At 40.4% G+C, this 26,568-nt stretch overlaps 1 protein-coding gene across 4 annotated transcripts in view; it reads right to left on the bottom strand.

Moving 5' to 3' along the window:
- The window catches only part of LOC139534871 (myotubularin-like), a 68,149-nt gene that overhangs the window by 23,533 nt on the left and 18,048 nt on the right, over positions 1-26,568 (bottom strand). For all 4 annotated transcript variants that reach the window (XM_071334371.1, XM_071334372.1, XM_071334373.1 and 1 more), the window contains 6 exons: positions 26,399-26,493; positions 6,781-6,891; positions 6,465-6,566; positions 6,096-6,179; positions 1,200-1,349; positions 775-960 (listed from right to left, as the gene is read on the bottom strand). In XM_071334371.1, the coding sequence (XP_071190472.1) occupies positions 775-960; positions 1,200-1,349; positions 6,096-6,179; positions 6,465-6,566; positions 6,781-6,891; positions 26,399-26,493 (728 nt within the window). The remainder of the gene's footprint in view (positions 1-774; positions 961-1,199; positions 1,350-6,095; positions 6,180-6,464; positions 6,567-6,780; positions 6,892-26,398; positions 26,494-26,568) is intronic.

The raw sequence follows: 26,568 nt of genomic DNA, 5'->3' as shown, positions 1-26,568 counted from the left end.
TGTTGTCAGTTTATATAATAAAACTAAAATGTTAATTTTACCCAAACACATACATGTAAAACCAGAGAAACTGATAATTTTGCAGTGGTTTCAATTTTTTCCAGAGCTGTATATTCAAAATCTTAGAAAAGATCTTAGGAATCATAACATACTTTAAAAGTTGTTTATAAATGTGAATAAATTGTTTACTAATATTTACAAATGTGGAAGTAAGGATTATTAAATTAATAAACTATGTACTAATCCATTATAAATGCCTTATTCAAAGATTATTCCTTCCTTGAGGTTATTCAAACAGGGTCATTAGTAAATCACTGCGGGCAGAGGGCAGCTAGCTGTTAAAAGCCTCTCACTTGGGTGTCAGATATTTTGGGATTATCCTCATAGATTCCATATCAGTAGAGTCCAAACACACTCACACACAGTGTAGTTGTTGTGTCCTCTTAGCTTCTAAACTCTACCTCCTTGGTTCTGACACCAGTAAACAATGTAGGAGACTACTATCAAGGCCCTACAGTAGACAACAAGAGAACACAACATTCTATGTGGATGTCTAAAAGACACCATAGCCAACACACCTTCCAAAACATTGCACCGTATCACTCTGTCTCTATGTAGCAAAGCTTTGCTGTGACGTAGGAGCTCACATAAAGAAAACTCAATACCAAAGATTCCTCGCTAGCTTGCCTGTACATGTAAATAAAAAAGGGTGGAATTGTCCCTATTTGATCCATTGACCCCATTGTGACCTTTCAGTGACCTTTGTCCCCTGACCTTGTTGGCAACGGCGTTGACGCTGGGCCGTGCGTCGTAGATTGTGAGCTTGGCAGTGCCGTTGGCCTCCCGGATCACGTCCAGGTAGCGCTCGTCATCCTTGTTCCTCTTCCCAGACATCCCCACCAGGGGCTGGGAGCAGCGGCAAATAACGGCCTGGTTCTCACGGTGGATCCAGGATAGGACCTAGAGAGAGAGGAGAAAGAAAGACGCAGTGTGAGAGAGAGGAGAGAAAGAAAGACGCAGTGTTAGAGCGAGAGAGAGGGTTAGGTAAGTGGGGAGGTGGGAGACGGAGGAAGTAAGATAGAACACAGGGATATGATAGAGGGATAAAGATATGGAGGAAAAGAAAGAAGGAAAGCGGGATAAGGTGAATAGAGAGGGCAGGAAGAGTGTGAGGATAGGATGAGGAAATGGGGATTTACCGGTATGCGTCCTCTCGACCTGAAGGTAGACACTTTCTTCAGGTCTTCCTCTGTAGCTTTGAAGGGAACCACCAGTATAGTGGGGTAGGTGTCACACAGCTCATAGTTGTCATTGATGAACGTGATGCGCCACTTGTCAGTGGGTAAGCCCTGGGGACCGGGGTAGACAAACAGCCAATCAGAGAAGAGATTGCAGGTTGTGACTCGGAGGCATTATTGGTGAAGTACAGTACTACATCACTGATGCCAGGATAATGACAGTATTTAAAAACAGAGTACAGGTACAGTGGGGCAAAGTACAGGTACAGTGGGGCAAAAAAGTATTTAGTCAGCCACCAATTGTGCAAGTTCTCCCACTTAAAAAGATGAGAGGCCTGTAATTTTCATCATAGGTACACTTCAACTATGACAGACAAAATGAGAAGAAAAAAAATCCAGAAAATCACATTGTAGGATTTTTAATGAATTTATTTGCAAATTATGGTGGAAAATAAGTATTTGGTCAATAACAAAAGTTTCTCAATACTTTGTTATATACCCTTTGTTGGCAAGGACAGAGGTCAAACGTTTTCTGTAAGTCTTCTACAAGGTTTTCACACACTGTTGCTGGTATTTTGGCCCATTCCTCCATGCAGATCTCCTTTAGAGCAGTGATGTTTTGGGGCTGTTGCTGGGCAACACGGACTTTCAACTCCCTCCAAAGATTTTCTATGGGGTTGAGATCTGGAGACTGGCTAGGCCACTCCAGGACCTTGAAATGCTTCTTACGAAGCCACTCCTTCGTTGCCCGGGCGGTGTGTTTGGGATCATTGTCATGCTGAAAGACCCAGCCACGTTTCATCTTCAATGCCCTTGCTGATGGAAGGAGGTTTTCACTCAAAATCTCACGATACATGGCCCCATTCATTCTTTCCTTTACACGGACCAGTCGTCCTGGTCCCTTTGAAGAAAAACAGCCCCAAAGCATGATGTTTCCACCCCCATGCTTCACAGTAGGTATGGTGTTCTTTGGATGCAACTCAGCATTCTTTGTCCTCCAAACACGACGAGTTGAGTTTTTACCAAAAAGTTCTATTTTGGTTTCATCTGACCATATGACATTCTCCCAATCTTCTTCTGGATCATCCAAATGCTCTCTAGCAAACTTCAGATGGGCCTGGACATGTACTGGCTTAAGCAGGGGGACACGTCTGGCACTGCAGGATTTGAGTCCCTGGCGGCGTAGTGTGTTACTGATGGTAGGCTTTGTTACTTTGGTCCCAGCTCTCTGCAGGTCATTCACTAGGTTCCCCCGTGTGGTTCTGGGATTTTTGCTCACCGTTCTTGTGATCATTTTGACCCCACGGGGTGAGATCTTGCGTGGAGCCCCAGATCGAGGGAGATTATCAGTGGTCTTGTATGTCTTCCATTTCCTAATAATTGCTCCCACAGTTGATTTCTTCAAACCAAGCTGCTTACCTATTGCAGATTCAGTCTTCCCAGCCTGGTGCAGGTCTACAATTTTGTTTCTAGTGTCCTTTGACAGCTCTTTGGTCTTGGCCATAGTGGAGTTTGGAGTGTGACTGTTTGAGGTTGTGGACAGGTGTCTTTTATACTGATAACAAGTTCAAACAGGTGCCATTAATACAGGTAACGAGTGGAGGACAGAGGAGCCTCTTAAAGAAGAAGTTACAGGTCTGTGAGAGCCAGAAATCTTGCTTGTTTGTAGGTGACCAAATACTTATTTTCCACCATAATTTGCAAATTAATTAATTAAAAATCCTACAATGTGATTTTCTGGATTTTTTCTTCTCATTTTGTCTGTCATAGTTGAAGTGTACCTATGATGAAAATTACAGGCCTCATCTTTTTACGTGGGAGAACTTGCACAATTGGTGGCTGACTAAATACTTTTTTGCCCCACTAACTGCCAAAATAAAGAAACACCAACACAAAGTGTCTTAGGATGTTGGCCAACTACTAGGCTTGGGCAGTATACCGTATATTCCGTATACAGGGGTATTTGGAAAAAGCCACGGGATGGTTTTTCAATACAGTCAATACAGTTCAAAATATTTATTTGAAATGTTTTAATACATTTGAATATTTGTAGCTACTTTTTAAGTAAATACCTGCAGACAACTTGTGCAATACGTTAGGAGATAAAGAACATTGCATTCTTCATTTCACCTGTCACATTATTATGTAGCTTATGGTAGTTCCAAGTCACGTGGTGTTTGTTTATAAGCACACAACAACAAGAGACCAGAGTCACTTACTGTCGTGTAGCATGCACCAGGTGATCTAATTACCGTATGGAATTCACAACTAAATGTTTGCCAGCTAGATATCTTATAACTTAAGTCAACTGTCTAAAATGTGCTAAATTCCCTGCAGTTGTGCATTTGGTTTGCTAATTTAGTAGCTAGTTAGCCATCCAGCTAAGTGGTTAGCTTCTTCCAAAAAAAATCATGCATTTGCTTGGTAACAGCAGATAATTCCCTCCTGGATCAAGAGCCTTGCTGGCTAATATTTGTTTGGGGGTTCAGCAAACTGTGAGTAGCATTTTTGAGTTACTTGTATACCTGTACAGTTTAGTTCAGAATCTACAAAATGTTCGTTAGCATTTAGTTAGCATTCTCTATGAGGATTCCTTAGTACTTGTTAGCATTCTGGTAAGTGATGTTTTTTGGGCTTTGAATAGGAGTACTTTTTAAATAAATACCTGCAGTCAACTTGTGCCCTAGATAATAGATAAAGCAGATTGCATTTACCATTTCGTCGTTAGATCATTTTTCATTATGAAGCTTTTTCATTATGAAGCTTACTGTTACTAGTTTCCAAAAACAGCAGTTTGAGACAGTCGTGTATGTTTGTTTACAAAGAACAATGAGCAAAAACAAATAAAATTTTATTTGTCACATACACATGGTTAGCAGATGTTAATGCGTGTAGCGAAATGCTTGTGCTTCTAGTTCCGACAATGCAGTAATAACCAATGAGTAATCTAACCTAACAATTCCACAACTACTACCTTATACACACAAGTGTAAAGGGATAAAGAATATGTACATAAAGATATATGAATGAGTGATGGTACAGAACGGCAAAAGCAAGATGCAGTAGATGTTATCGAGTACAGTATATACATATGAGATGAGTAATGTAGGGTATGTAAACATAAGTGGCTAGTGATACATGTATTACATAAAGATGGCAAGATGCAGTAGATTATATAGAGTACAGTATATACATATACATTATATTAAGTGCCATTGTTTAAAGTGGCTAGTGTTCATTTTTTAATCAATTTCCATCAATTTCCATTATTAAAGTGAGCTGGAGTTGAGTCAGTATGTTGGCAGCAGCCACTCGATGTTAGTGGTGGCTGTTCAACAGTCTGATGGCCTTGAGATAGAAGCTGTTTTTCAGTCTCTCGGCCCCTGCTTTGATGCACCTGTACTGACCTCGCCTTCTGGATGATAGCGAGGTGAACAGGCAGTGGCTCGGGTGGATGTTGTCCTTGATGATCTTTATGGCCTTCCTGTGACATCGGGTGGAGTAGGTGTCCTGGAGAGCAGGTAGTTTGCCCCCAGTGATGCGTTGTGCAGACCTCACTACCCTCTGGAGAGCCTTACGGTTGTGGGCGGAGCAGTTGCCGTACCAGGCGGTGATACAGCCGGACAGGATGCTCTCGATTGTGCATCTGTAGAAGTTTGTGAGTGCTTTTGGTGACAAGCCGAATTTCTTCAGCCTCCTGAGGTCTGCGCTGCTGCGCCTTCTTCACAACGCTGTCTGTGTGGGTGGACCAATTCAGTTTGTCCGTGATGTGTACACCGAGGAACTTAAAACTTGGGAGCTTCGTGAGGTGTGTCACTCCTGCTGCACAACTTAAGTGAGGTGATTCAGCCTAAATTCACTACTAATGTTTGCCAGCTATATATTTTATAACTATTAAGTTAACTACCTAAGATTTCCCTAATAAATTCTCACCAGCTGGGTTTTTCTAACTTGTTAGCAAAGTGACTAACGTTAGCTTGCAAGATCACGCTTCTTGGTAACAGCAACAGAAAGGATCCCCTCCTGGATTGAGATCCCTGCTGCCTAATATTTGTTTTGTGCATGCTGAAAACTGCATTTTGAGATACTTGCATAACATTATGAGCTGCGTTTTCTGTCCTAGTAGTAAATGTTTGCATACACTCATTAGCATTTACCTAGCATCTGCTATGATAATTCCTTAGTACTTGTTAGCATTTGGAGCTTTTTATTTATTTTTACATTTACCGTATATCACGGGACGGCACATGGTATGAAGGTATAGAAATCTGGATACCGCCCCCAAGCCCAGCCACCACAAGCCAGAACAGCTTCAATGCACCTTGGCATAGGATTCTACAAATGTCTGGAACTCTTGGAGGGATGCAACACCCTTCTTCCACAAGAAATTCCATCATTTGGTATTTTGTTGAGGGTGGTGGAAAATGCTGTCTCAGGCGCCGCTCCAGAATCTCCCGTAAGTGTTCAATTGGGTTGAGATCTGGTGACTGAGAGGGCCATGGCATATGGTTTACATCGTTTTCATGCTCATCAAACCACTTGTGCCCTGTGGATGGCGGCATTGTTATCCAATGAGGGCATAGCCTTGGTAGACAAAATATTTTTATAACATGATTCTAAGCATGATGTGATGTTAATTGCTATATTAAGTCAGGACCCACACTTGTGTGGAAGCACATGCTTTCAATATACTTCGTATCCCTAATTTACTCAAGTGTTTCCATTATTTTGTCAGTTACATGTAAGTGACTGAGTTAAAAGCTGTGACATTGGATCTGGCTCAATAGACACATAAAACCTAGAAGACTTATCATAGCAATGTAATGACACATTTAATAAGACAATGATAAGGCTTACCTGCCGCCTGAACTCTTCCATGGGCTTATAGACACTCCAGCCATTCTCTTCATATTTCTCCTGACTCAGGTACGCAAACAGAAGCTGAGGGAGAGAGAGAGAGAATGTGATTGACTTGTCATTACTGAGGTTTTATTTGTCATGCAAACAACATGGGAGAGTTTCGCTAAGTAAACTGCTCTCTGTGAGTGATTGTTTGACTCTACTCTTAATGATGTGCGAAGACAAATAACAGGCCACCTCAAACTGACGAACTCTAATAAAGCACTTGTCTTGAACAATTATAGTTGTTAAACAGTTATTAAAAGTGGTAATGATATCAGGTGAGACTAAATAAAAAAGGTAGAAGGAAAAACGGTGTGTACGTACCAGGCCATGGGATAGTGGAAAGGCGTATCTAAAGAGTATATCGAAGATGTCTCTTCTGCTGTGGCCCTCTTGCTTCAGCGCAAACCTCAGGTTCCTCATGTCCTGTTGGGAGACACACAACACACAAAATGCTGTCAGAACAAAATAAATAGTTGTAGTCTTTGATGTTGTAACTTCCTGATCCAACACTGGAATTAACGTCTCTGAGCACAATGTCAAAAATAAATAAAATTGTGTTTCATTACGATTTTATCTGACAGACTAGGACTGAACCATTGTGTATAAAAGAGGGGTGTCCCCTGATGAAGTATTTTACCTTGCAGGTGATGTCCAGCCCGTATGAGTTCTCCCCCCGACTGGAGGCTCCGCCCATCTTCTCCACCCGGCCAATGGCACCCAGCGGAACGTTCAGGGTCACCGACGGGTCCTGTGATGTCACAAGAAATAAAAACACGTGATTGGTCCTGCTGGGATTCCAGTTGTATCACAACAGAACACGCCATAAATTGATGATTGGTGCTGCAGTGGTTGAACTGAAATCATACTTGATATTGGTATTGAGAGGGCACAAACCATATAATTGTGTAACGCACTAAACTCTTGAATATGCTTTATGTAGCCAATATTTAATAGACAGAGCAGACTTATTAAGTAAACCCTTAGTAAAGCATAGGCCCATGTAGCAGGCACTTATTCTAAATCACGTGCATCAGTTCATAGTCACCAGAGTATGTGCATGTGTGTAGAAGTAGTATGAAGTCAGCATATTGTTAAAGTGTTGTCAGATGTTGTATTACAGACAGTGGAGTATGAGTTCCAAATGGCTCCCTACTCCATATCTAGTGCACTACTTTGACCAGAGCCATATGGGACCTATGGGTTAAAAATAGTGCACTACATAGGGAATAGGGTTCCATTTGGGACGTAGACTGGAGTAAAGAGCATTACTGCTGCAGTAGTGTCCCTGTAGACTGTTATAACCTACTCCATCACTGACACACACTCAATTACACACACGCACATGCACACAGACTCACACAGACACACACACACACGGATGCACGAGCACACACACCACTCTCCCTGACTGATGATCTCCGATAGAGCCAACCTTGGGACCTCCACGTCTGCTCCATCTATCATTCTCTAACCATCCCTCTTCTCTTGTTCTCCTCCCTCCGTCAACAATGCCCCCATACCTCTCCATGGATTACAACTAACAGAAACTGAAAACAATTCTGCAAGTGCCCACGAAACTGTGCCAAACATTGGTGGTGCCAGGAGAAAGAGGGAGGAGGAAAGAGTGAGCGAGAGAGAGAGAGAGGGATGAAAAAGCAAGAGAGGGGGATATGGGATTCCCCACTTTTTGTTGTGTTGGAGATTAACTTCTTTGGTATAGGGGGCAGCATTTTCACTTTTGGATGAATTTTGTGCCCATAGGGAACTGCCTCCTACTCTGTCCCACATGCTAATATATGCATATTATTACTACTATTGGATATAAAACACAATGAAGTTTCTAAAACTGTTTGAATGATGTCTGAGTATAACAGAAATCATATGGCAGGCAAAAACCTGAGAAAAAATCCAAACAGGAAGTGAAAAATCTGAGAGTGGTCGTTGTTAAAGTCATCGCCTATTCAATTCCCTGTAATATATGGATCTGTTTGCACTTCATACACCTTCCACTAGATGTCAACAGTCAGTAGAACGTGGAATGAAGCTTATGCTGTGTTGTGGGACCGGATGGGAAGGGAATGAGTCAGTGGTCTGGCAGATTGCCAGTTCTTGGTCACGCGCTTTCCTCATTATATCGTCTTGCGTTCCATTACTTATAGAGACTGAAAAGAATTCTCCGGTTGGAACCTTATTGGATATAAATGATAACAACATCCTGAAGATTGATTCTCTACTTACTTTGACCAGTTTATTCGACCTGGAATATAACTTTTTGAAGTTTTCGTCCGACGTTTGCCTGCATCTGCGCGAGAGTTTGGACACGTGCACTACACATGCTAGTAAAATTAGCTAATTGGACATAAGTAATGGACATTATCGAACAAAACAACGATTTATTGTGGAACTAGGATTCCTGGCACTGCATTCTGATGAAGATAATCAAAGGTAAGGGAATATTTATGATGTAATTTCGTATTTCTGTTGACTCCAACATGGCGGAGAAATGTTGTTACTATCTGAGCGCTGTCTCAGATTATTCCATAGTGTGCTTTTTACGTAAAGTTTTTAAAAAAATCTGACAGCGGTTGCATTAGGAACAAGTGTATCTTTAATTATATGTAAAACATGTATCTTTCATCAAAGTTTATGATGAGTATTTCTGTTATTTGACGTGGCTCTCTGTAATTACTCCGGATATTTTGGAGGCATTTCTGAACATGGCGCCAATGTAAACCGAGATTTGTGGATAAAAATATGCACATTATCGAACAAAACATAAATGTATTGTGTAACATGATGTCATACGAGTGTCATCTGATGAAGCTGTTCAAAGGTTAGTGATTAATTTTATCTCTATTTCTGGTTTTTGTTAGTACTATCTTTTGCTGGGAAAATGGCTGTGTTTTTCTGTGGCCATGTACTGAGCTAACATAATTGTTTGGTGTGCTTTCCCCGTAAATCCTTTTTGAAATCAGACATGTTGGCTGGATTCACAACATGTGTAGCTTTAATTTGGTGTCTTTCATGTGTGGTTTCATGAGTGATTTCATGAAAGATTGATTTTTATAGTAATATATTTGAATTTGGCGCGCTACATTTTTTCTGGATTTTGGCCAAGTGGGACGCTACCGTCCTATCCTAGAGAGGTTAACGTCTTGTCTAAAACAGGAAGAATAAAAGTGAAAATACCAGAGAGACTGGATGACACTTAGAGGCACAATATTGCTTTATTTAAGAGTGTGTGTTTATATCCATATTCAAATAACCTGGACAGTGCCAAGTCACACACAACTACACACAGACAGCAATAGCAGACACACACAGTATTGGAACACTTGACTAAGGACCTCTTCTCACTACGAGAGATTGCCTACAGTAAAAATCATAATAGCAGAGAAATGTTTTTGAAACAGCTGAGATGTATAATCATGTTCCTTATTATTAGCAACATGTTACATTTCGTTTTTACCTGAAACTGCAGTAAAAGCCGGTTAATCTGAAATTGACGTCGTAGCTTTAAAGTAATCTCAGAACTCCATTTATTCCATTGCAAAAGCAAGCAGGAAAGCAAGCAGCAACTCCCCAGTGAATTAACAACTGTTTCAGTCACAATTAGCTTTTTTCCATGTAGGCCTACCTATTTGCATGATATTGATGAAATGAAGCATGGCTTGTTCTAAGCCTGGCTGAAAATCAATCTAGCTAGGTATTGTTCAGCTAACGTTGGCAGAAATAAACATTCAGCTAACTAATGTTAGGCAACTAAGCTAGCAAGTTACTATTTTACAGGATGAAATCTTTTGAGATGCACCATCTCATTTTTAAGTCTCCAAATAAATAATTTCAAAAAACAATTCTAAATAACAAGAATAATATGGCAACTACTGTCTAATAATAGAAACAAAAAGTTGTAAAACTACAAAATGGGCCTACATCTAAAACTGCTGCAATTACTAATACAACTAATAAAACTAAGTACCTAAAATATATATATTTTTTGCAACTGCACATGAAGAAACTTTTAAATTACTTGAAATGTTCCTCATTGACTGACCTTCATGTCTTAAAGTAATGGACTGTCGTTTCTCTTTGCTTATTTGAGCTGTTCTATGAAGTTGGTATTTTACTAAATAGGGCCATCTTCTGTATACCTTGTCACATCACAACTGATTGGCTCAAACGAAGAAAGAAAGAAATTCCACAAATGAACTTTTAACAAGGCACACCTGTTAATTGAAATGCATTCCAGGTGACTACCTCATGAAGCTGGCTGAGAGAATGCCAAGAGTATGCAAAGCTGTCATCAAGGCAAAGGGAGGCTACTTTGAAAAATCTCAAATAAAAAATATGATTTGTTTAACACTTTTTTGGTTACTACACGATTCCATGTGTTATTTAATAGTTTTGATGTCTTCCCTATTATTCTACAATGTAGAAAATAGTACAAATAAAGAAAAACCCTGGAATGAGTAGGTGTGTCCAAACTTTTGAATGGTACTGTATGTCACTTAAAATAATGTTGGACCTTCTGTTCAAATGACACTACTTTAAATGAACACTAAGGCCATGCTCTACCTTCAACATGACAATGTTGTCATTGGACCAGTATTATTTGTGACCGACCGCCTTGATTCGGTCTTAAGTAGCAAAATTTGATATTGTGTTTTTTACATTAGATAAAAGCTGACACACAAAGCTACATTTGAGGAACAATGGGAAAGTAATTCTGCTTTGAAAGTTAATAAACTTATAACCTCACTTTTGAGAAAATAGCAATTGAATGTTTTGGTATCTACTGGAGAGCTCTTTGTCTACACCCATTCAGCATCGTTCACACCCTCTTAAGCTTTAGCACCACCCATCTCTTTAAGGGTTGATCTGAGCGTTCTGTCCTAACAACAACAGTCAAACACCCAAGCTAACTGGCAAACATTGTTAAGACATGTTGCTAGCTAGCTAGGTAAACAATGAACCATAATCCCAACTCATGACATTATTACCCTGCTTGAATCTGCAGGTAACTAACTAACCAACGAGCAAGCTAGCTAACATTAGGCTATAACTAGCAAAGCAAATGGCTCTGAGATAAGAATAATAAAATTACACACATTATTAGCTAGCTAACAGTACACAAACTTGAAATGAAAAAGTGTCAAAAATAAAAATGTGTAATATCTGAAAATGTAGCTAGTTAGACTATCTTACCTGTATACATCATGGATGTACGCTTCTCCCTGTCACAGATGCTATGGCTGCCCTTAGTTTGAAGAGTTAATCAAGAGACAGGTGTTTTCTCCATCTCCTAAGCTATCATACTCTAATTCCACTGATTTCAACAAGCCGCGTTAAACAGGATTACCTACACATACTGACCAGCTCAAATAGACAGAAGCGTGCCTTATGGCAGACCAATCCGACTCATCTCTCGGCACGTCCAGCCCACCCATTAACTCAGCCAATCATGGCTAGCGGGAAGGTTGCTGACTTTTTCTGTGGCTAAACCAACTAGGCCCGTAATCGAACAATTGTATTTGTATTTACAGATGGCATACAAGTCTATTATTAAGGCACATTAAAGTGCACATGTTCCAGAAGGGATTTCTGCCCCCAAAAAATGCATTTTAAAAGAAAAGAAAAAGTACACATTCAAATGGCTCTCCAGTGAAGTAGTGACCCGAGACATGAACTAGCTTCCTGAAACGAGTCACATTTAGTCCTTTATTACAACTATTGCATATTCTCTTGTTATTATCCAATTTCCTCTAAAGGGGTAAGGCGCAGGGGAAGGAGGCTGCTTTTTGGAAGTGGTGTGGAATGGTTGGCGAGTTGCGGACACCCTACCAGTTCCTGTATTGGCCATTAGAGCTACAGCTTCCAATGCTACAAGGAGGTGCACAATGAAGCACCTGTGCATGCAGCAATGTGTTGAGGTTGTGAAAAGTCCTGACAGGGACATCATCAGACTGGCCGTAAAGAAGGTGCCCTCTGACTCTGTAGAGACACTTTCATGGTTGCTCACATAGTTGGAGTCATAGGGACCTGAGATCCCAAGGACTGTCCTATAGTGTAAGAGAATTGAAGACTGTTCTTTTCTGTACAAGTTTTTCAGAATTTCCCTGGGAATAAATCTGTGCATCCAGCAAGAGCAGAGGACACAATGGAAAACAGGTTGAGACAAGTACCACTCAGCCACCCAAGCACATAAAACGGCACATCATCGCAGCCTTGAAAGAAGACTAATCTAATCTCAGAGTTGTGATGGCTAGGCTACTTCAGCATTGGGAATGGGGGTAGATTTTAAGGGTGTCCAACATGTAGTCAACTATGGACCACCTCAAGACGTCCAGTCTTAATTGCAGGAATATGGAAGAGCGGGGAGCGCCTTCAAAGTACAGAGATCCTTGATGAAAACCTGCTCCAGAGCGCTCAGGACCTCAGACTGGGGTGAAGGTTCACCTTCCAACAGGACAACAACCCTAAATACATAGTCAAGACAACGCAGAAGTGGCTTTGGGACAAGTCTCAATGTCCTTGAGTGGTCCAGCCAGAGCCCGGACTTGAACCTGATCGAACATCTCTGGAGAGACCATTGAATAGCTGTGCAGCAACACTCCCCAACCAACCTGACAGAGCTTGAGAGGATCTCTAGAGAAGAATGGGAGAAACTCCCCAAATACAGGTGTGTGAAGCTTTTTATTTAACTAGGCAAGTCAGTTAAGAACAAATTCTTATTTACAATGATGGCCAAACCTGGACGACGCTGGGCCAATTGTGCCCCGCCCTATGGGACTCGCAATCACGGCCGGTTGTGATTGTGGCTTGTAGCGTCATACCCAAGAAGACTCAAGGCTGTAATCGCTGCTAAAGGTGCTTCAACAAAATGAATGCGTAAAGGGCCTGAATACTTATGTAAATGTGTTATTTCAGTTTGTGGGAAAAAATAGATATATTAAAAATAAACTATTTTGTAGATTGATGAGGGAAGAAAAAAACAACAATTTAATACATTTTAAAATAAGGCTGTAACGTAACAAAATGTGGAAAAAGTAAAGGGGTCTGAATACTTTCCGAATGCACTGTATCCTGTAACATGGAAGACAGCTTGCCGGAGTTTCAAATAGTACAAGCTGCTGGCGGGTGAAACTGTTCCAGCTCTTTTATGATGTCACGCAACCAGTATCACCCAAACATGACCGCTGTAACAATTGTGCTACCTCATGCAACTGCAATGATGTATGTGAGGGCAATTCAAGTCCTTGGGAGAGGCATGCTGGACAACAATTACAACCAAGACATAGGCTGGTGATTGAAGAGCATAGGTAATACCCGAGAGAGAAATTACATGACCTTGCACTTGAGATGGCACACACAGGTGTTCATGGGAGTCTCGGTTTATTACACATCAGCCAATGAGGGTAACCCTGCCAAAATCATAAACAACATTCTGAGCACAATTGCCTTATGTTTCTCAGTTGAGGAAATGTTTCTGCTCTGCCCATTACTGACATAAGACATGCAATATCCCTAGTGTTTATCATCAGAGGTTTTTGGAGATGAGAAACACTTTAGATGATGATTATGATTCAGCGTTGGGACAACGTAAGTCTTTTGCAAACATGACTGTCTATACATTGGGACTTTTTTCATGCTGTGTTGATTAATATTGTAGGCACTCTCATATATACTTAACACTTCAAAAGACTTAGGGTATGTAGTCTAGGATATTATTGTTGTGGAAACCATTGAGCTGTGTGGAATAGTAGAACGTATGCCATACACACTGTAAATAAATACTTTTGCTTAAATATTTGTTCTAATACCCATGTTGAGTTATCTAAAGTATATAGTGGGCAAAGATGTGAACCGTCACCCATAGTTACTTGTTCATAAAGTGCATTTTTTAATCTCCCTTTTCTCCATCACTTGACTTCAATACATCATCCATATTTGAAAACATTAATGCTCGGTGGATTGTATGACTATTGTAAATGAACTTTTAGTTGCCTTTATTTGATGAAATAAATAACTAATTGTACTACTATCAACTTTACAAGTATAAAAAGTGTACACTTTCCCCTCTAGAGTTGGCATAGAGAATTGATAAAAGGCTAGGCTATAGCATTTGTGATACTGCTCTTGCATTAGTGTACACATCACAGCCCAAAAAACGTCTTCCTATTTAAAGTTTAAGACAGCAACAACAGGAAGAATGTTAACAGTACATAATATTGTAAGTAAAAGACATTATACCAATAAAATGGTAAATAGATGGTAAAGAAAATGTACATACAATACCTTCAGAAAGTATTCACACCCCTTTACTTTTTTCACATTTTGTTGTGTTACAGAAAAAAGGTGCATTATGCAGACCATTTCCTGGTTTCAAAAATTCTAAATCGTTCGCCTAATTTCAGTATGTGTGACAAAACCAGCAGTCATTGAATCATTGTACCATCTAAACCGCTGTGAAATATATATATATATATATTTTTTTTTTACCCCCTTTTTCTCCCCAATTTCGTGGTATCCAATTATTAGTAGCTACTGTCTTGTCTCATCGCTACAACTCCCGTACGGGCTCGGGAGAGACGAAGGTCGAGAGCCATGCGTCCTCCGAAACACAACCCAACCATGCGTCGTCCCATGGACCTCCCGGTCGCGGCCGGCTGCGACAGAGCCTGGGCTCGAACCCAGAGTCTCTGGTGGCACAGCTAGCACTGCATCGCAGGCTTGCTGTGAAATATCTTTGAATCTGGTGTACAAACCAGTAAAAGACGAAAAAAACGAAACTTAAGAACAGGAAGCATAGAAATAGTGCACATAGAACAGATCTGCTTCTTCAACTTGTTTTCAATGAGAATGATACATTTATAACTCACATTTCTATGTGAATTTGGTCAGGTCGCCCAAAAAGTTATTGCAGCAATACCCCATAATGTCAAAGTGGAATTTTGTTTGTAGAACATTTTAGAAATGTATTAAAAATGAAAAGCTGAAATGTCTTGAGTCAATAAGTATTCGACCCCTTTGTTATGGCAAGCCTAAAGAAGTTCAGGAGTAAAAATGTGCTTAAATTGCATAATAAGCTGCATGGACTCAGTCTGTGTTCAATAATAGTGGTTAACATGATTTTTGAACGACTACACCATCTCTGTACCCTACACATACAGCGAATTGTAAAGTTCGTCAGGACAATCACGTAAAACACAAGGCCAAACATACACTGGAGTTGACGATAACATTGAATGTTCCTGAGTAGCATAGTTATAGTTTTGACTTAAATCTGCTTGGAAAAATCTATGGCAAGACTTGAACATGGCAGTCTAGCAATGATCAACAAACAACTTGGCAGAGCTTGAAGAATTTTTTAAGTAAATGGGCAAATATTGTACAATCCAGGTTTGCAAAGCTCTTAGAAACTTACCCAGAAAGACTCACAGCTGTAAATCGCTGCCAAAGGTGCTTGTACAAAGTATTGACTGAGGGGTGTGCATGCTTATGTAAATTAGATATTTCTGTATCTCATTTTCAAATCAAATAAATTAGCAAACGTTTATAAATACATGGTTTCACTTTGCCATAATGGGGTATTGTGTGTAGATGGATGAGAAAAAATATATTTTGAATCCATTTTAAATTCAGGTTGTAACACAACAAAATGCGGAATAAGTCAAGGAGTATGAATACTTTCTGAAGGCTCTGTATAATATTTTCTGTTTAAATAATTACACAAATAAATGCACTGAAGAATGTAACGGTATAAAAGTAAATACAGGTTGAGTCTACATTGTCATTGGTTTCAGTACTACATCTTCTTTCCTCTTTCCTACATTACTTCTCTAATTGCGGCGTTTAAGATTATTTCTATTCTAGGGTCTCAACACTGCAGCTGAAATCAACTGTCAATGTTTGTGCCTCTGCCTGCGTGCCAAATGAGCAGACAGTTGGTTCTTCTCACCAGTGTAAGCTCAGTTTGTGGTTGTTGATCCACAACTATAGTTCCTCATAGTCCAATTTGTGCAATAGCTATATTTGGAAGTTCCGGAAGCTTGGGTAAATAAAACCTGCCAGGTGTCAAAGCAAACAAATTCTGATAAAGAAGCACACTTACTATATGGTCGATGTCCTCAGATCTACTTGAGATTGAGTGCTTTCCACACTCTGGCTTCAGCTCACGGTCTTTATCAAATCGATGCATGAGGTCTGTCTGCTCTCCAATGGTCCTGCTGACTTTCTGTGCAATGTCAAACTTGACACGGGCCCGTTGATGTTGCATGAGGTCTTTTGTGTGGCACACATGGGGTTCGCAGTTCAAGTCTAACGCTATGTTGTTTTCTGATCCACCACCTGTATTCACTGTGCAGTTCCACCGGAGTCTCCGAGACACACTGGGGCTTTATGAGGCTAGATCAAACTGCCGTTTCAGCCCCTCCAGGCTGTTTTTTCTTCCCTTGGCTTGCCTAAAATGCAGCGTTTTGAATTTCCACAGCCTGCAGGTTCTCTCCATCACCCTCATGTATAGAATGTATACACACAGGCCACTGTGATAAATGAAAAGTGTATCAACTGCATTGTCTGTGTTTTTTAGATCTGGCTTCAATTTTAGCTTGATTATAGACAACTGATATCTTGTGTTCTTTTTGTTGATGGTGACTCAGTTCTTTCTGACTTCGGGAAGGCCGGATGGCTAAAGCCATGATAGTGATAGGTCAGCATCTGTGGTTGTTTGTCCTGCGTTTTGGCTTTTCTCCACTAAGCTGGCGGTGGAAACCTGTGTCGTCGTTCATGACATAGGTGTCTACTATGGTAAACATCTGAGCATCAAACCACTTGTGTTTTTCAGTGGCAGATGTTTGAAATCTTCTGGTGGACTATGTCTGTGTCGTGTCCTGCGCTGAAGCCATGCTAAAGTAATTGAGCGTAGCTGTGATGGAGGCATCTGTTCCATCTTTTAAAAAATTCCAAACATGGCCTGTAATTGTCTCCAACTGCACTTTGAGTCACATTTCTTCTGTTCACCATGTTCCTTAATTGGTTCAAAGTTCCCATTTCTCCATTGGACGTTGTCTTGTAGAGGTCGGTAAAGTTGATTGCGCAGTGGAAGTCCGTAAAAGGCAGGCAGTAAGTCTTCGACTTTGTCCATGGGTTCAAGGGCATTTTTCAAACGTCCAATTGCTGCATTTGCATTTTGTTTCGTCCACTGATCACTTGTTAACGTCAACTTCCCATGTGGGGTTTGAGTGTTCTTGCCATCTACTTCAATGGAAGAATAAGGGACATAACGTTCATTAAGTAGATTGATCGTCCTCATGTCTTTTGAACGTATTTCATTTTCATCCAGTAGCCCTAAAGAAATTAAATCTGATTTCCTTGCCATTACATCTGAGTAATTGTGAGGTATGTGCCATTTAACAGACTTGTAGTGCTCAAATTATGGTAACTGTCTCACGACACGTCCCACAAGCTCTTAGAATTCAATCTTGAGATATTGTTTGTCGTCAGTGTTTGGAACAAATGTGGATATAGGAAATTGAAGGACTTATATGGAGACCTGTTGTGGAAGGTGATCTACACCAACACGTTTCTGAGACGCGAACATTTTGATCCAGTGGTAGACTTAAAAAATATATATATTCTAGTCAAATGATGCAAGGTTAAATGACGCTGCTGTCAAATGTGTCTATTGTAAGTTGATATGGATTTGTCTGTGCATAGGCCTAGAAAAGGAGCACAGAAACATGTTAATAAAAATAATGCTTATTCCCTAGAATTCCCAATATCAACCGAATGTAGCTGTATATTACAACCAAAAAGATAGTTCATTGAGAGGGTCTCTCCTCGGAACCAGGCGATGGGATGTCAGGAAGAGCTTCGATCCCTGACATTAAAACCTGGCTACTGTCAAGCTGGCCCTGATGATTGCAAACAGTTGCAAAGGAGGTTCAAAACAATTATCAGTGATTAAATGAATGCAGAAAACATACATACTGTAGCCAAGTAATGCATGCTGTTAAGGGACGCTACTGTGAGTTGCCATATATAAACACCACGCCGTGTGCATACTATTCCAGCACTGCTGAGATGAGATCATTCCTCGGATCCAGGGGATGGGCTATCAGGTAGAGCTTCAATCCCTGGTAGCTGGACCTGTTCACTCTCAGGCATTGGATTATAGATAATGACATGGGTCATAACAGGTTTTTATATTAGATTAACACAGAAATGCTGACGTCGTGACTTCGCGGTAACGCGCCAGACATCAAGGTATATGCGATTAGTGCTACCCAAGGAACTGGGTTCGTCACCCTGTCTTGCTGTCACTCGTTTCCTACTGCCTTGGTAATTGTAAAAAATCCCAATAAAAATTATCTTAAAAATAAAACACAGCAAACATACACAGCCGTATATCATACTGTATGTAGTCTGTTATAGTGGTTGTATTTAGAATTAACATAAACCATCAACACATTTCAATAGCTACAGTCTATACAGTGCATTCTGAAGGTATTCAGACCCCACCCTTTATTGTTACGTTACAGCCTTATTCTAAAAATGGAGTAAATACATTTTTTCCTCAACAAACTACACACAATACCCCATAATGACAAAGCAACGTTTTTATTTATTTAGTTATAAAAAAAAAGGATTCAGACCCTTTGCTATGAGACTCAAAATTGATTTCAGGTGCATCCTGTTTCCATTGATCATTCTTGATGTTTCTACAACTTGATTAGAGTCCACCTGTGGTAAATTCAATTGATTGGACATGATTTGGAAAAGAACACACCGGTTTATATAAAAGGTCCCACAGGTGACAGTGCATGTCAGAGCAAAAACAAAGCCACTCCACCAATCAGGCCTTTAAGTACAGTGGCCTGACGGAAGCCACTCCTCCGATTCTCAGACCATGAAAAACAAGATTCTCTGGTCTGATGAAACCAAGATTGAACTCTTTGGCCTGAATGCCAACCGTCACTTCTGGAGGAAACCTGGCACCATCCCTATGGTGAAGCATGGTGGTGGCAGCATCAGGCTGTGGGGATGGTTTTCAGTGGCAGGGACTGGGAGACTAATCAGGATCGAGGCAAGGAGCAACAGAGAGATCCTTAATGAAAACCTCCTCCAGAGCGCTCAGGACCACTCACATTCCAACAAGAGAATGACCCTAAGCACACAGCCAAGACAGTGCGGGAGGGGCTTCGGGAAAATTCTCCGAATGTCCTTGAGAGGCCCAGCCAGAGCTTGGACTGGAACTCGATCAAACATCTCTGGAGAGACCTGAAAATAGCTTTGCAGCGACACTCCCCATCAAACCTGACAGAGCTTGAGAGGATCTGCAGAGAATAATGGGAGAAAATCCCCAAATACAGGTGTGCCATGCTTGTAGCATCATACCCAAGAAGACTTGAGGCTGTAATCGCTGCAAAAGGTGATTCAACAAAGTACTGAGTAAGAGGGTCTGAATACTTATGTAAATGTGATATTTCAGGTTTTTTTCTTCTAATAAATATGCAAACATAAAAATAAAAACACTGTTTTTGCTTTGTAATTATGAGGTATTGTGTGTAGATTGATGAGGAAAAAAGGCAATTTAATTCATTTTAAAATAAGGCTGTAACGTAACAAAATGTGGAAAAAGTCAAGGGGTCTGAATACTTTCCGAATGCACTGTACATACCATTCGTTGTGGTGTCAGGACAAGCTACACTCCCTACAGACAGGACCTGGACACTCTCCATATCTCTTCTCCACTGGAGGCATTACTCATCCCGTGACTCGCCAAACCTTTTCAATTTTGTCATTGTACTCTTCCTACACACAGACACCGAGCCTGGATAGTTGATCAAATAATATTTTTTGGGCCCCACCATAAAGCATGACAAGCGCATTACAAAACATGGTGCACACATACATCTAGAACGTGCCCTTAAATGGGTGGCACCTGCCACGGCCATTGAGACCTTCTTTACGCAGCCTGAAGGCCTCTTCCACCTTCAGGCTACAATTGTCACCATGATCAACTGAAAATATTAAATGTAGCCTACACATGTGACTGCAGGACTTGTGCAACACTGCTTTAAACCTATATGATAAGTCTAGTAAAATTATAACGATTAATACCGGGATAATAAACAATCAAACAAAAGCTAAGCTAACTTGTAGCTGCATGGCCTATTGCATTGACAAAAGTTAGCAGTAGATAGCGATGTTGTTCGGCGGTAAAGCACTTACTTTAAACTATACGGTGATCACTTTACTTGTCACTTACAGCCGATGATGCACCAAAAACCGGTTGAATTCCTAGCTATATCTGGCAGCTGGTCATCTGTCGCGGGGTTCTTGAATAGGCCTAGTCTGGGCCAGACTCTGTGTTTTCCTGAACAGACATTATTTTGGTACTTCTGGTGGTCGAGACAGCTGCGGCATATCTTTTCGTCCTAAATGTAGAATTCTCTCTTTCCCTCACATAACAGACGATTATTTCCACGTCATTGGCACTTTATTATTTGAGTAGCATATTGTGACAGGAGCCACATAGTGCTTTTGAAAACCCATCACTCAGTGTGATGGGTTTGAAGTCTGGTCACAATAAAGACAATTTACTTTCACCACAAACACTGCATACATCAACATACACTACCATTAAAACGTTAGGGGTCACTTAGAAATGTACTTGTTTTTGAAAGAAAAGCAAATTTCTTGTCCATTAAAATAACATTAAATTGCTCAGAAATAGTGTAGACATTATTAATGTTGTAAATGACTATTGTAGCTGGAAACGGCAGATTTTTAATGGACTATCTACATAGGCGTACAGAGGCCCATTATCAGCAGCCATCACTCCTATGTTCCAATGGCACGTTGTGTTAGCCTTTTAAAATGATGAACTTGGATTAGCTAATTGATAATTAGAAAAGCCTTTTGCAATTATGTTAGCACAGCTGAAAACTGTTGTTCTGATTAAAGATGCAATAAAACTGGCCTTCTTTAGACCAGTTGAGTATCTGGAGCATCTGCATTTGTGGGTTCAATTACAGGCTCAAAATGGCCAGAAACAAAGAACTTTCTTCCGAAACTCGTCAGTCTATTCTTGTTCTGAGAAATGAAGGCTATTCCATGCGAGAAATTGCCAAGAAACTGAAGATCTCGTACAGCGCTGTGTGCTATTCCCTTCACAGAACAGCGCAAACTGTCTCTAACCAGAATAGAAAGACGAGTTATTTATTTATTTGTAATAATGACAATTACAAAAATACTGAATGAACACATATTTTCACTTAATATAATACATCAATAAAATCAATTTAGCCTCAAATAAATAATGAAACATGTTCAATTTGGTTTAAACAATGCAAAAACAAAGTGTTGGAGAAGAAAGTAAAAGTGCAATATGTGCCATGTAAGAAAGCTAATGTTTAAGTTCCTTGCTCAGAACATGAGAACATATGAAAGCTGGTGGTTCCTTTTAACATGAGTCTTCAATATTCCCAGGTAAGAGGTTTTAGGTTGTAGTTATTATAGGAATTATAGGACTATTTCTCTCTATACGATTTGTATTTCATATACCTTTGACTATTGGATGTTCTTATAGGCACTTTAGTATTGCCAGTGTAACAGTATAGCTTCCATCCCTCTCCTCGCCGCTACCTGGGCTCGAACCAGGAACACATCGACAACAGCCACCCTCGAAGCAGCGTTACCCATGCAGAGCAAGGGGAACAACTACTCCAAGTCTCAAAGCGAGTGACGTTTGAAACGCTATTAGCGCGCACCCCGCTAACTAGCTAGCCATTTTACATCGGTTACACCAGCCTAATCTCAGGATTTGATAGGCTTGAAGTCATAAACAGCGCAATGCTTGAAGCATTGCGAAGAGCTGCTGGCAAAACGCACGAAAGTGCTGTTTGAATGAATGCTTACGAGCCTGCTGGTGCCTACCATCGCTCAGTCAGACTGCTCTATCAAATCATAGACTTAATTATAACATAATAACACACAGAAAAACGAGCCTTTGGTCATTAATATGGTCGAATCCGGAAACGATCATTTCGAAAACAAAACGTTTATTCTTTCAGTGAAATACGGAACCGTTCCGTATTTTATCTAACGGGTGGCATCCATAAGTCTAAATATTCCTGTTACATTGCACAACCTTCAATGTTATGTCATAATTACGTAAAATTCTGGCAAATTAGTTTGCAACGAGCCAGGCGGCCCAAACTGTTGCATATACCCTGACTCTGCGTGCAATGAACGCAAGAAAAGTGACACAATTTCACCTGGTTAATATTGCCTGCTAACCTGGATTTCTTTGAGCTAAATATGCAGGTTTAAAAATATATACTTCTGTGTATTGATTTTAAGAAAGGCATTGATGTTTGTGGTTAGGTACACGTTGGAGCAACGACAGTCCTTTTTCGCGAATGCGCACTGCATCGATGATATGCAACGCAGGACACGCTAGATAAACTAGTAATATCATCAACCATGTGTAGTTATAACTAGTGATTATGATTGATTGTTTTTTATAAGATCATTTTAATGCTAGCTAGCAACTTACCTTGGTTTCTTACTGCACTCGCGTAACAGGCAGGCTCCTCGTGAGGCAGGTGGTTAGATCGTTGGACTAGTTAACCGTAAGGTTCCAAATTGAATCCCTGAGCTGACATGGTAAAAATCTGTCGTTCTGCCACTGAACAAGGCAGTTAACCCACCGTTCCTAGGCCATCATTGAAAATAAGAATGTGTTCTTAACTGACTTGCCTAGTGAAATAAAGGAGTAAAAAAATAATAAATTAAAAAACGTCCAAATCGGTGTCCAGATTTACCGATTTCCGATTGTTATGAAAACTTTAAAAATCGGCCCTAATTAAATCGGCCATTCTGATTAATCGGTCGACCTCTAGTAGGCAGGGCTCTAAAGTGCGACCAATTCGGTCGCAGATGCAACAAAAACAATTGCTGCGTGACCAGTACTTTTATTTTGGGAGCACCGTGCGACAAAAAAAATGCATAACAATATTTTGCCGCAACACTTCTCTTCACTGATCATACAAGAAAGGCTGATACGTTGTTTACAAATCATAACCAATCATAATTCTACAAATGTAGATAATTAAACCAATCACACGCCAGGCACAACCAATCCCTTTTCCTGCAAACTTTCCCTTAGATCTGTGCTGCCCCTTTCTGTCAGCTATATGGCATTAGCTAGCTAGCAAGAACAACAATGAAACATGGTGGATTTACAGCTTTCTTGAACAAAAAAAAACTAATTATGAAATGATCAAGCACAAGCAGAAGATGAGGACAATGTCAGAGAAGTTGCCACGTGATCCACCACTTCAGAAAAATATCTACATGTTTCGAGGGGGTTGCTTCGCGAATTCAAGTGGCTACGGAGGTACAAAACTAGCAACAACGGTCTGTTAGTACTGTCGAAATTGGGGTGTAATTGCAGCAAGGAAGACACATTTTGCTACTGGGTCTAGCAACCTAAAAAACACACGAGTCGTTGCTAAAACACAACTTAAGCCAAAAGCACATCAAGTACATTGGGGCAGGGGTTGGAGCAACATCACTAAGTCCACTACCAGGCAGCCATATTTGACAGGCAACAACACGTGGCAGCCCAAGCCGGTCAACAGGCCAAGCTATGAAATTTAACAGCACTTACTGCATTGCCAAAGAGATGGTTTTTACCTAATTCAGATGCAATGTTACTCCCCCAGAAAAATAATGGACTACAAATCAACCCAACATATGGAAATGAGTTGTCCTGCACAAACATTATTATAATTTGGCACCATCGCGAAGACTATCCGGGAAGAGGGTTAGTGCAATCAGTGTTCCCTGGGACATCCCTACCCTAACAGCAGGTTGATTCTAGAAAAAACTAAAATCATTAGTTATTGTGAGGAGACTAAACATGTATTTAATTATCCAAGTATCAGTTCATAGTTAGCATGTTGCCTTGTTACAAGATGTATATTACATAGTTTTGTATTATTAGTTTTATTATTTTATTATTAGTTATTAGCAGAATGCAGAAAAGTTTACGGTTGCACTTTTAAATACAATAACTTATGTTTTAATCACCTATATAAATATGTTTGCTGTTGCACTTTGATTACAATAATGTTCTGTTTTGCAGGTTACATTTGTTTGTACAAAACTAATTACCTATGTAAATAGCATTCAAAAGTGCCACTAGCAAACCTATTTAACATAGGTAATTCGCCTTGGACAAACAAATGTAATATACAAAAACAAAACATTGAAAATATTCAAAGGTGCAACAGCAAACCTATCAATGTTCTGTTTTGTATTTTACATTTGTTTGTCCAAAACTAATAACTATTGTAAATATCTTTGCAGTTGCACTTTTGAATACATCATCAAGGTAACAACTGATGACAATTAAGTAATTTTTTCTGGTGCTCCTAAAGTGTCTGGTGCTCCTTATCTTTTGAAGTTAGGAGCACCAGTGCTATCAATTACAAAAGTTAATTTAGAGCCCTGCCTGTAGGTCATGTCCTTCCTGGGAAATAAATGCAATAGGCTAAATGGGAGGAAAGCAATCAAAAGGAAGAAAAAAAGTTAGTAGGGGAATAGCTACCAACTTATATTGACATATTTAGCCCATGTAGGGATTCACCTCAATATATTGTTCGGTGTTCGTTAATTGGAGTGGTGTTATCACTGTGTTAATGTCCTGGACCATAGGCAATACAATAATAAATTCCAATGATCAGCAATAATGTTCCTAGTATTAGCCACTTGAGAGGCTATCCTCATCATTGTCTTATGCTGAGGGCAGAATCATAGCAATAGGCTAGGCTGCGTGATGGTGCATGGATAGGCTACCTGGGAGCCTAGTGGTTAGAGCGTTGGACTTGTAATCGAAAGGTTGCAAGATCGAATCTCCGAGCTGACTTGGTAAAAATCTGTCGTTCTGCCCCTGAACAAGGCAGTTAACCCACTGTTCCTAGGCCGTCACTGAAAATAAGAATTTGTTCTTAACTGACTTGCCTAGTTTAAATAAAGGTACAATAAAATAAATGGATAGCATACCAGAATATTGAGCCAGTCATGATGGGGTTCCATCTGTCGACTCCTCCCCTTGTGTATTGGTCTTAATGTGATTCTAAAAGAAATCCTGAGCTTCCTTGGCAGTGGTGAACATATATGTTGTGTTCCGGAATGTCAAGACTAGTTTTGCCGGGTGGATGAAGGCGCTTCTCAGATTTAGCTCGTGTAGCTGGGATCTCACCTAATTGTAGGTTGCCCTCCGTTTTAGCAGTTCGGCACTCAGGTCTGGGTAGATGTTAATCCTCTTCTCCTAATAGGTCAGAGCCCCCAATTCCGCTGCAAGGCGAACAATTCGCCGTTTGACTTGGATTAGTTGCCGAGAGGACCCATTTGGTGCGCAATGTTTATCACTGGTACAGGACCCAGCTTCTCCTACTCGAACAGGTCATAGAAAATATTTCTCATGAAGGAAGTTGAGTTGCCCTCTTCCACACCAGTTTCTAGTCCTATGATCCGCACAGTGAATTTACAGGAATGATTTAAGTGATTCTTTCTTTTAGGAGATTGATTGCCTATTCTAGTTTAGCTCGCGCTAATCTTAGTTCGCGTTTCCAGGTCATGGAGTCTCACCCGCATTCTTCAGACTTTCCACTTTAGTTGAAAAGGTATCTACTTTAGAAGTGAGCACGGCGAGTGAAGTCGAGGGCAGAGTTAATCTCCTCACAAACAATTTCTCGGATAGTAGCGGCCAGCTCTTTCTGCTGTCTGGTGTTGAGAGCCACCACGTTCCCACAGGTGAATTGTGGGCGGACAGATTATGCCACCTGCTGAAGCGAAATAGACCTGCTAGTTTTTTTCTTGTAATACAATGAACGTTCCACACCTTAACATGGTGTTTACTAGTGAACACTTTTACTAAACAAGTCTGCTCATTTCTTGTAATTCTGCAAAAGAAAGCCACGCGTTTCAATGCATGCCACCGGAACCGGTGATTGTGGATTTCTCATATGCTCTTTGATTTCTTGGTCAAACAGTTCATTGACAAGGAGTAGTTAAGTATATAGCAGTCATGTTATTTAGAGAGTTAGACTGACTGGGTGTTCTGATGCCTTCCACACAAGACGCAACCACCACGACAGATGTGTGTGTGTGTGTGTGTGTGTGTGTGTGTGTGTTCGTGAGTGTGAGACTCACAGTCGTGTGTGTGTGTGTGTACTACTCACTGCGTCTGCACTCTTGAAGTACAGTCTGTAGTTAGTAATGAAGACTTTGCCTTTGACAGGCCCGCTGAATGGACATATGTACATTATGTCTTTGTCTTGGGGGGGGGAAGAGAACACGAGCAATATAAGAATGACCAAGCATATACAACGCACACGTACACACACAAACC

Source organism: Salvelinus alpinus, chromosome 11 (genome assembly GCF_045679555.1).
Source record: "Salvelinus alpinus chromosome 11, SLU_Salpinus.1, whole genome shotgun sequence".
NCBI lineage: Eukaryota > Metazoa > Chordata > Actinopteri > Salmoniformes > Salmonidae > Salvelinus > Salvelinus alpinus.
This window is presented reverse-complemented; position numbering and strand designations above follow the sequence as displayed.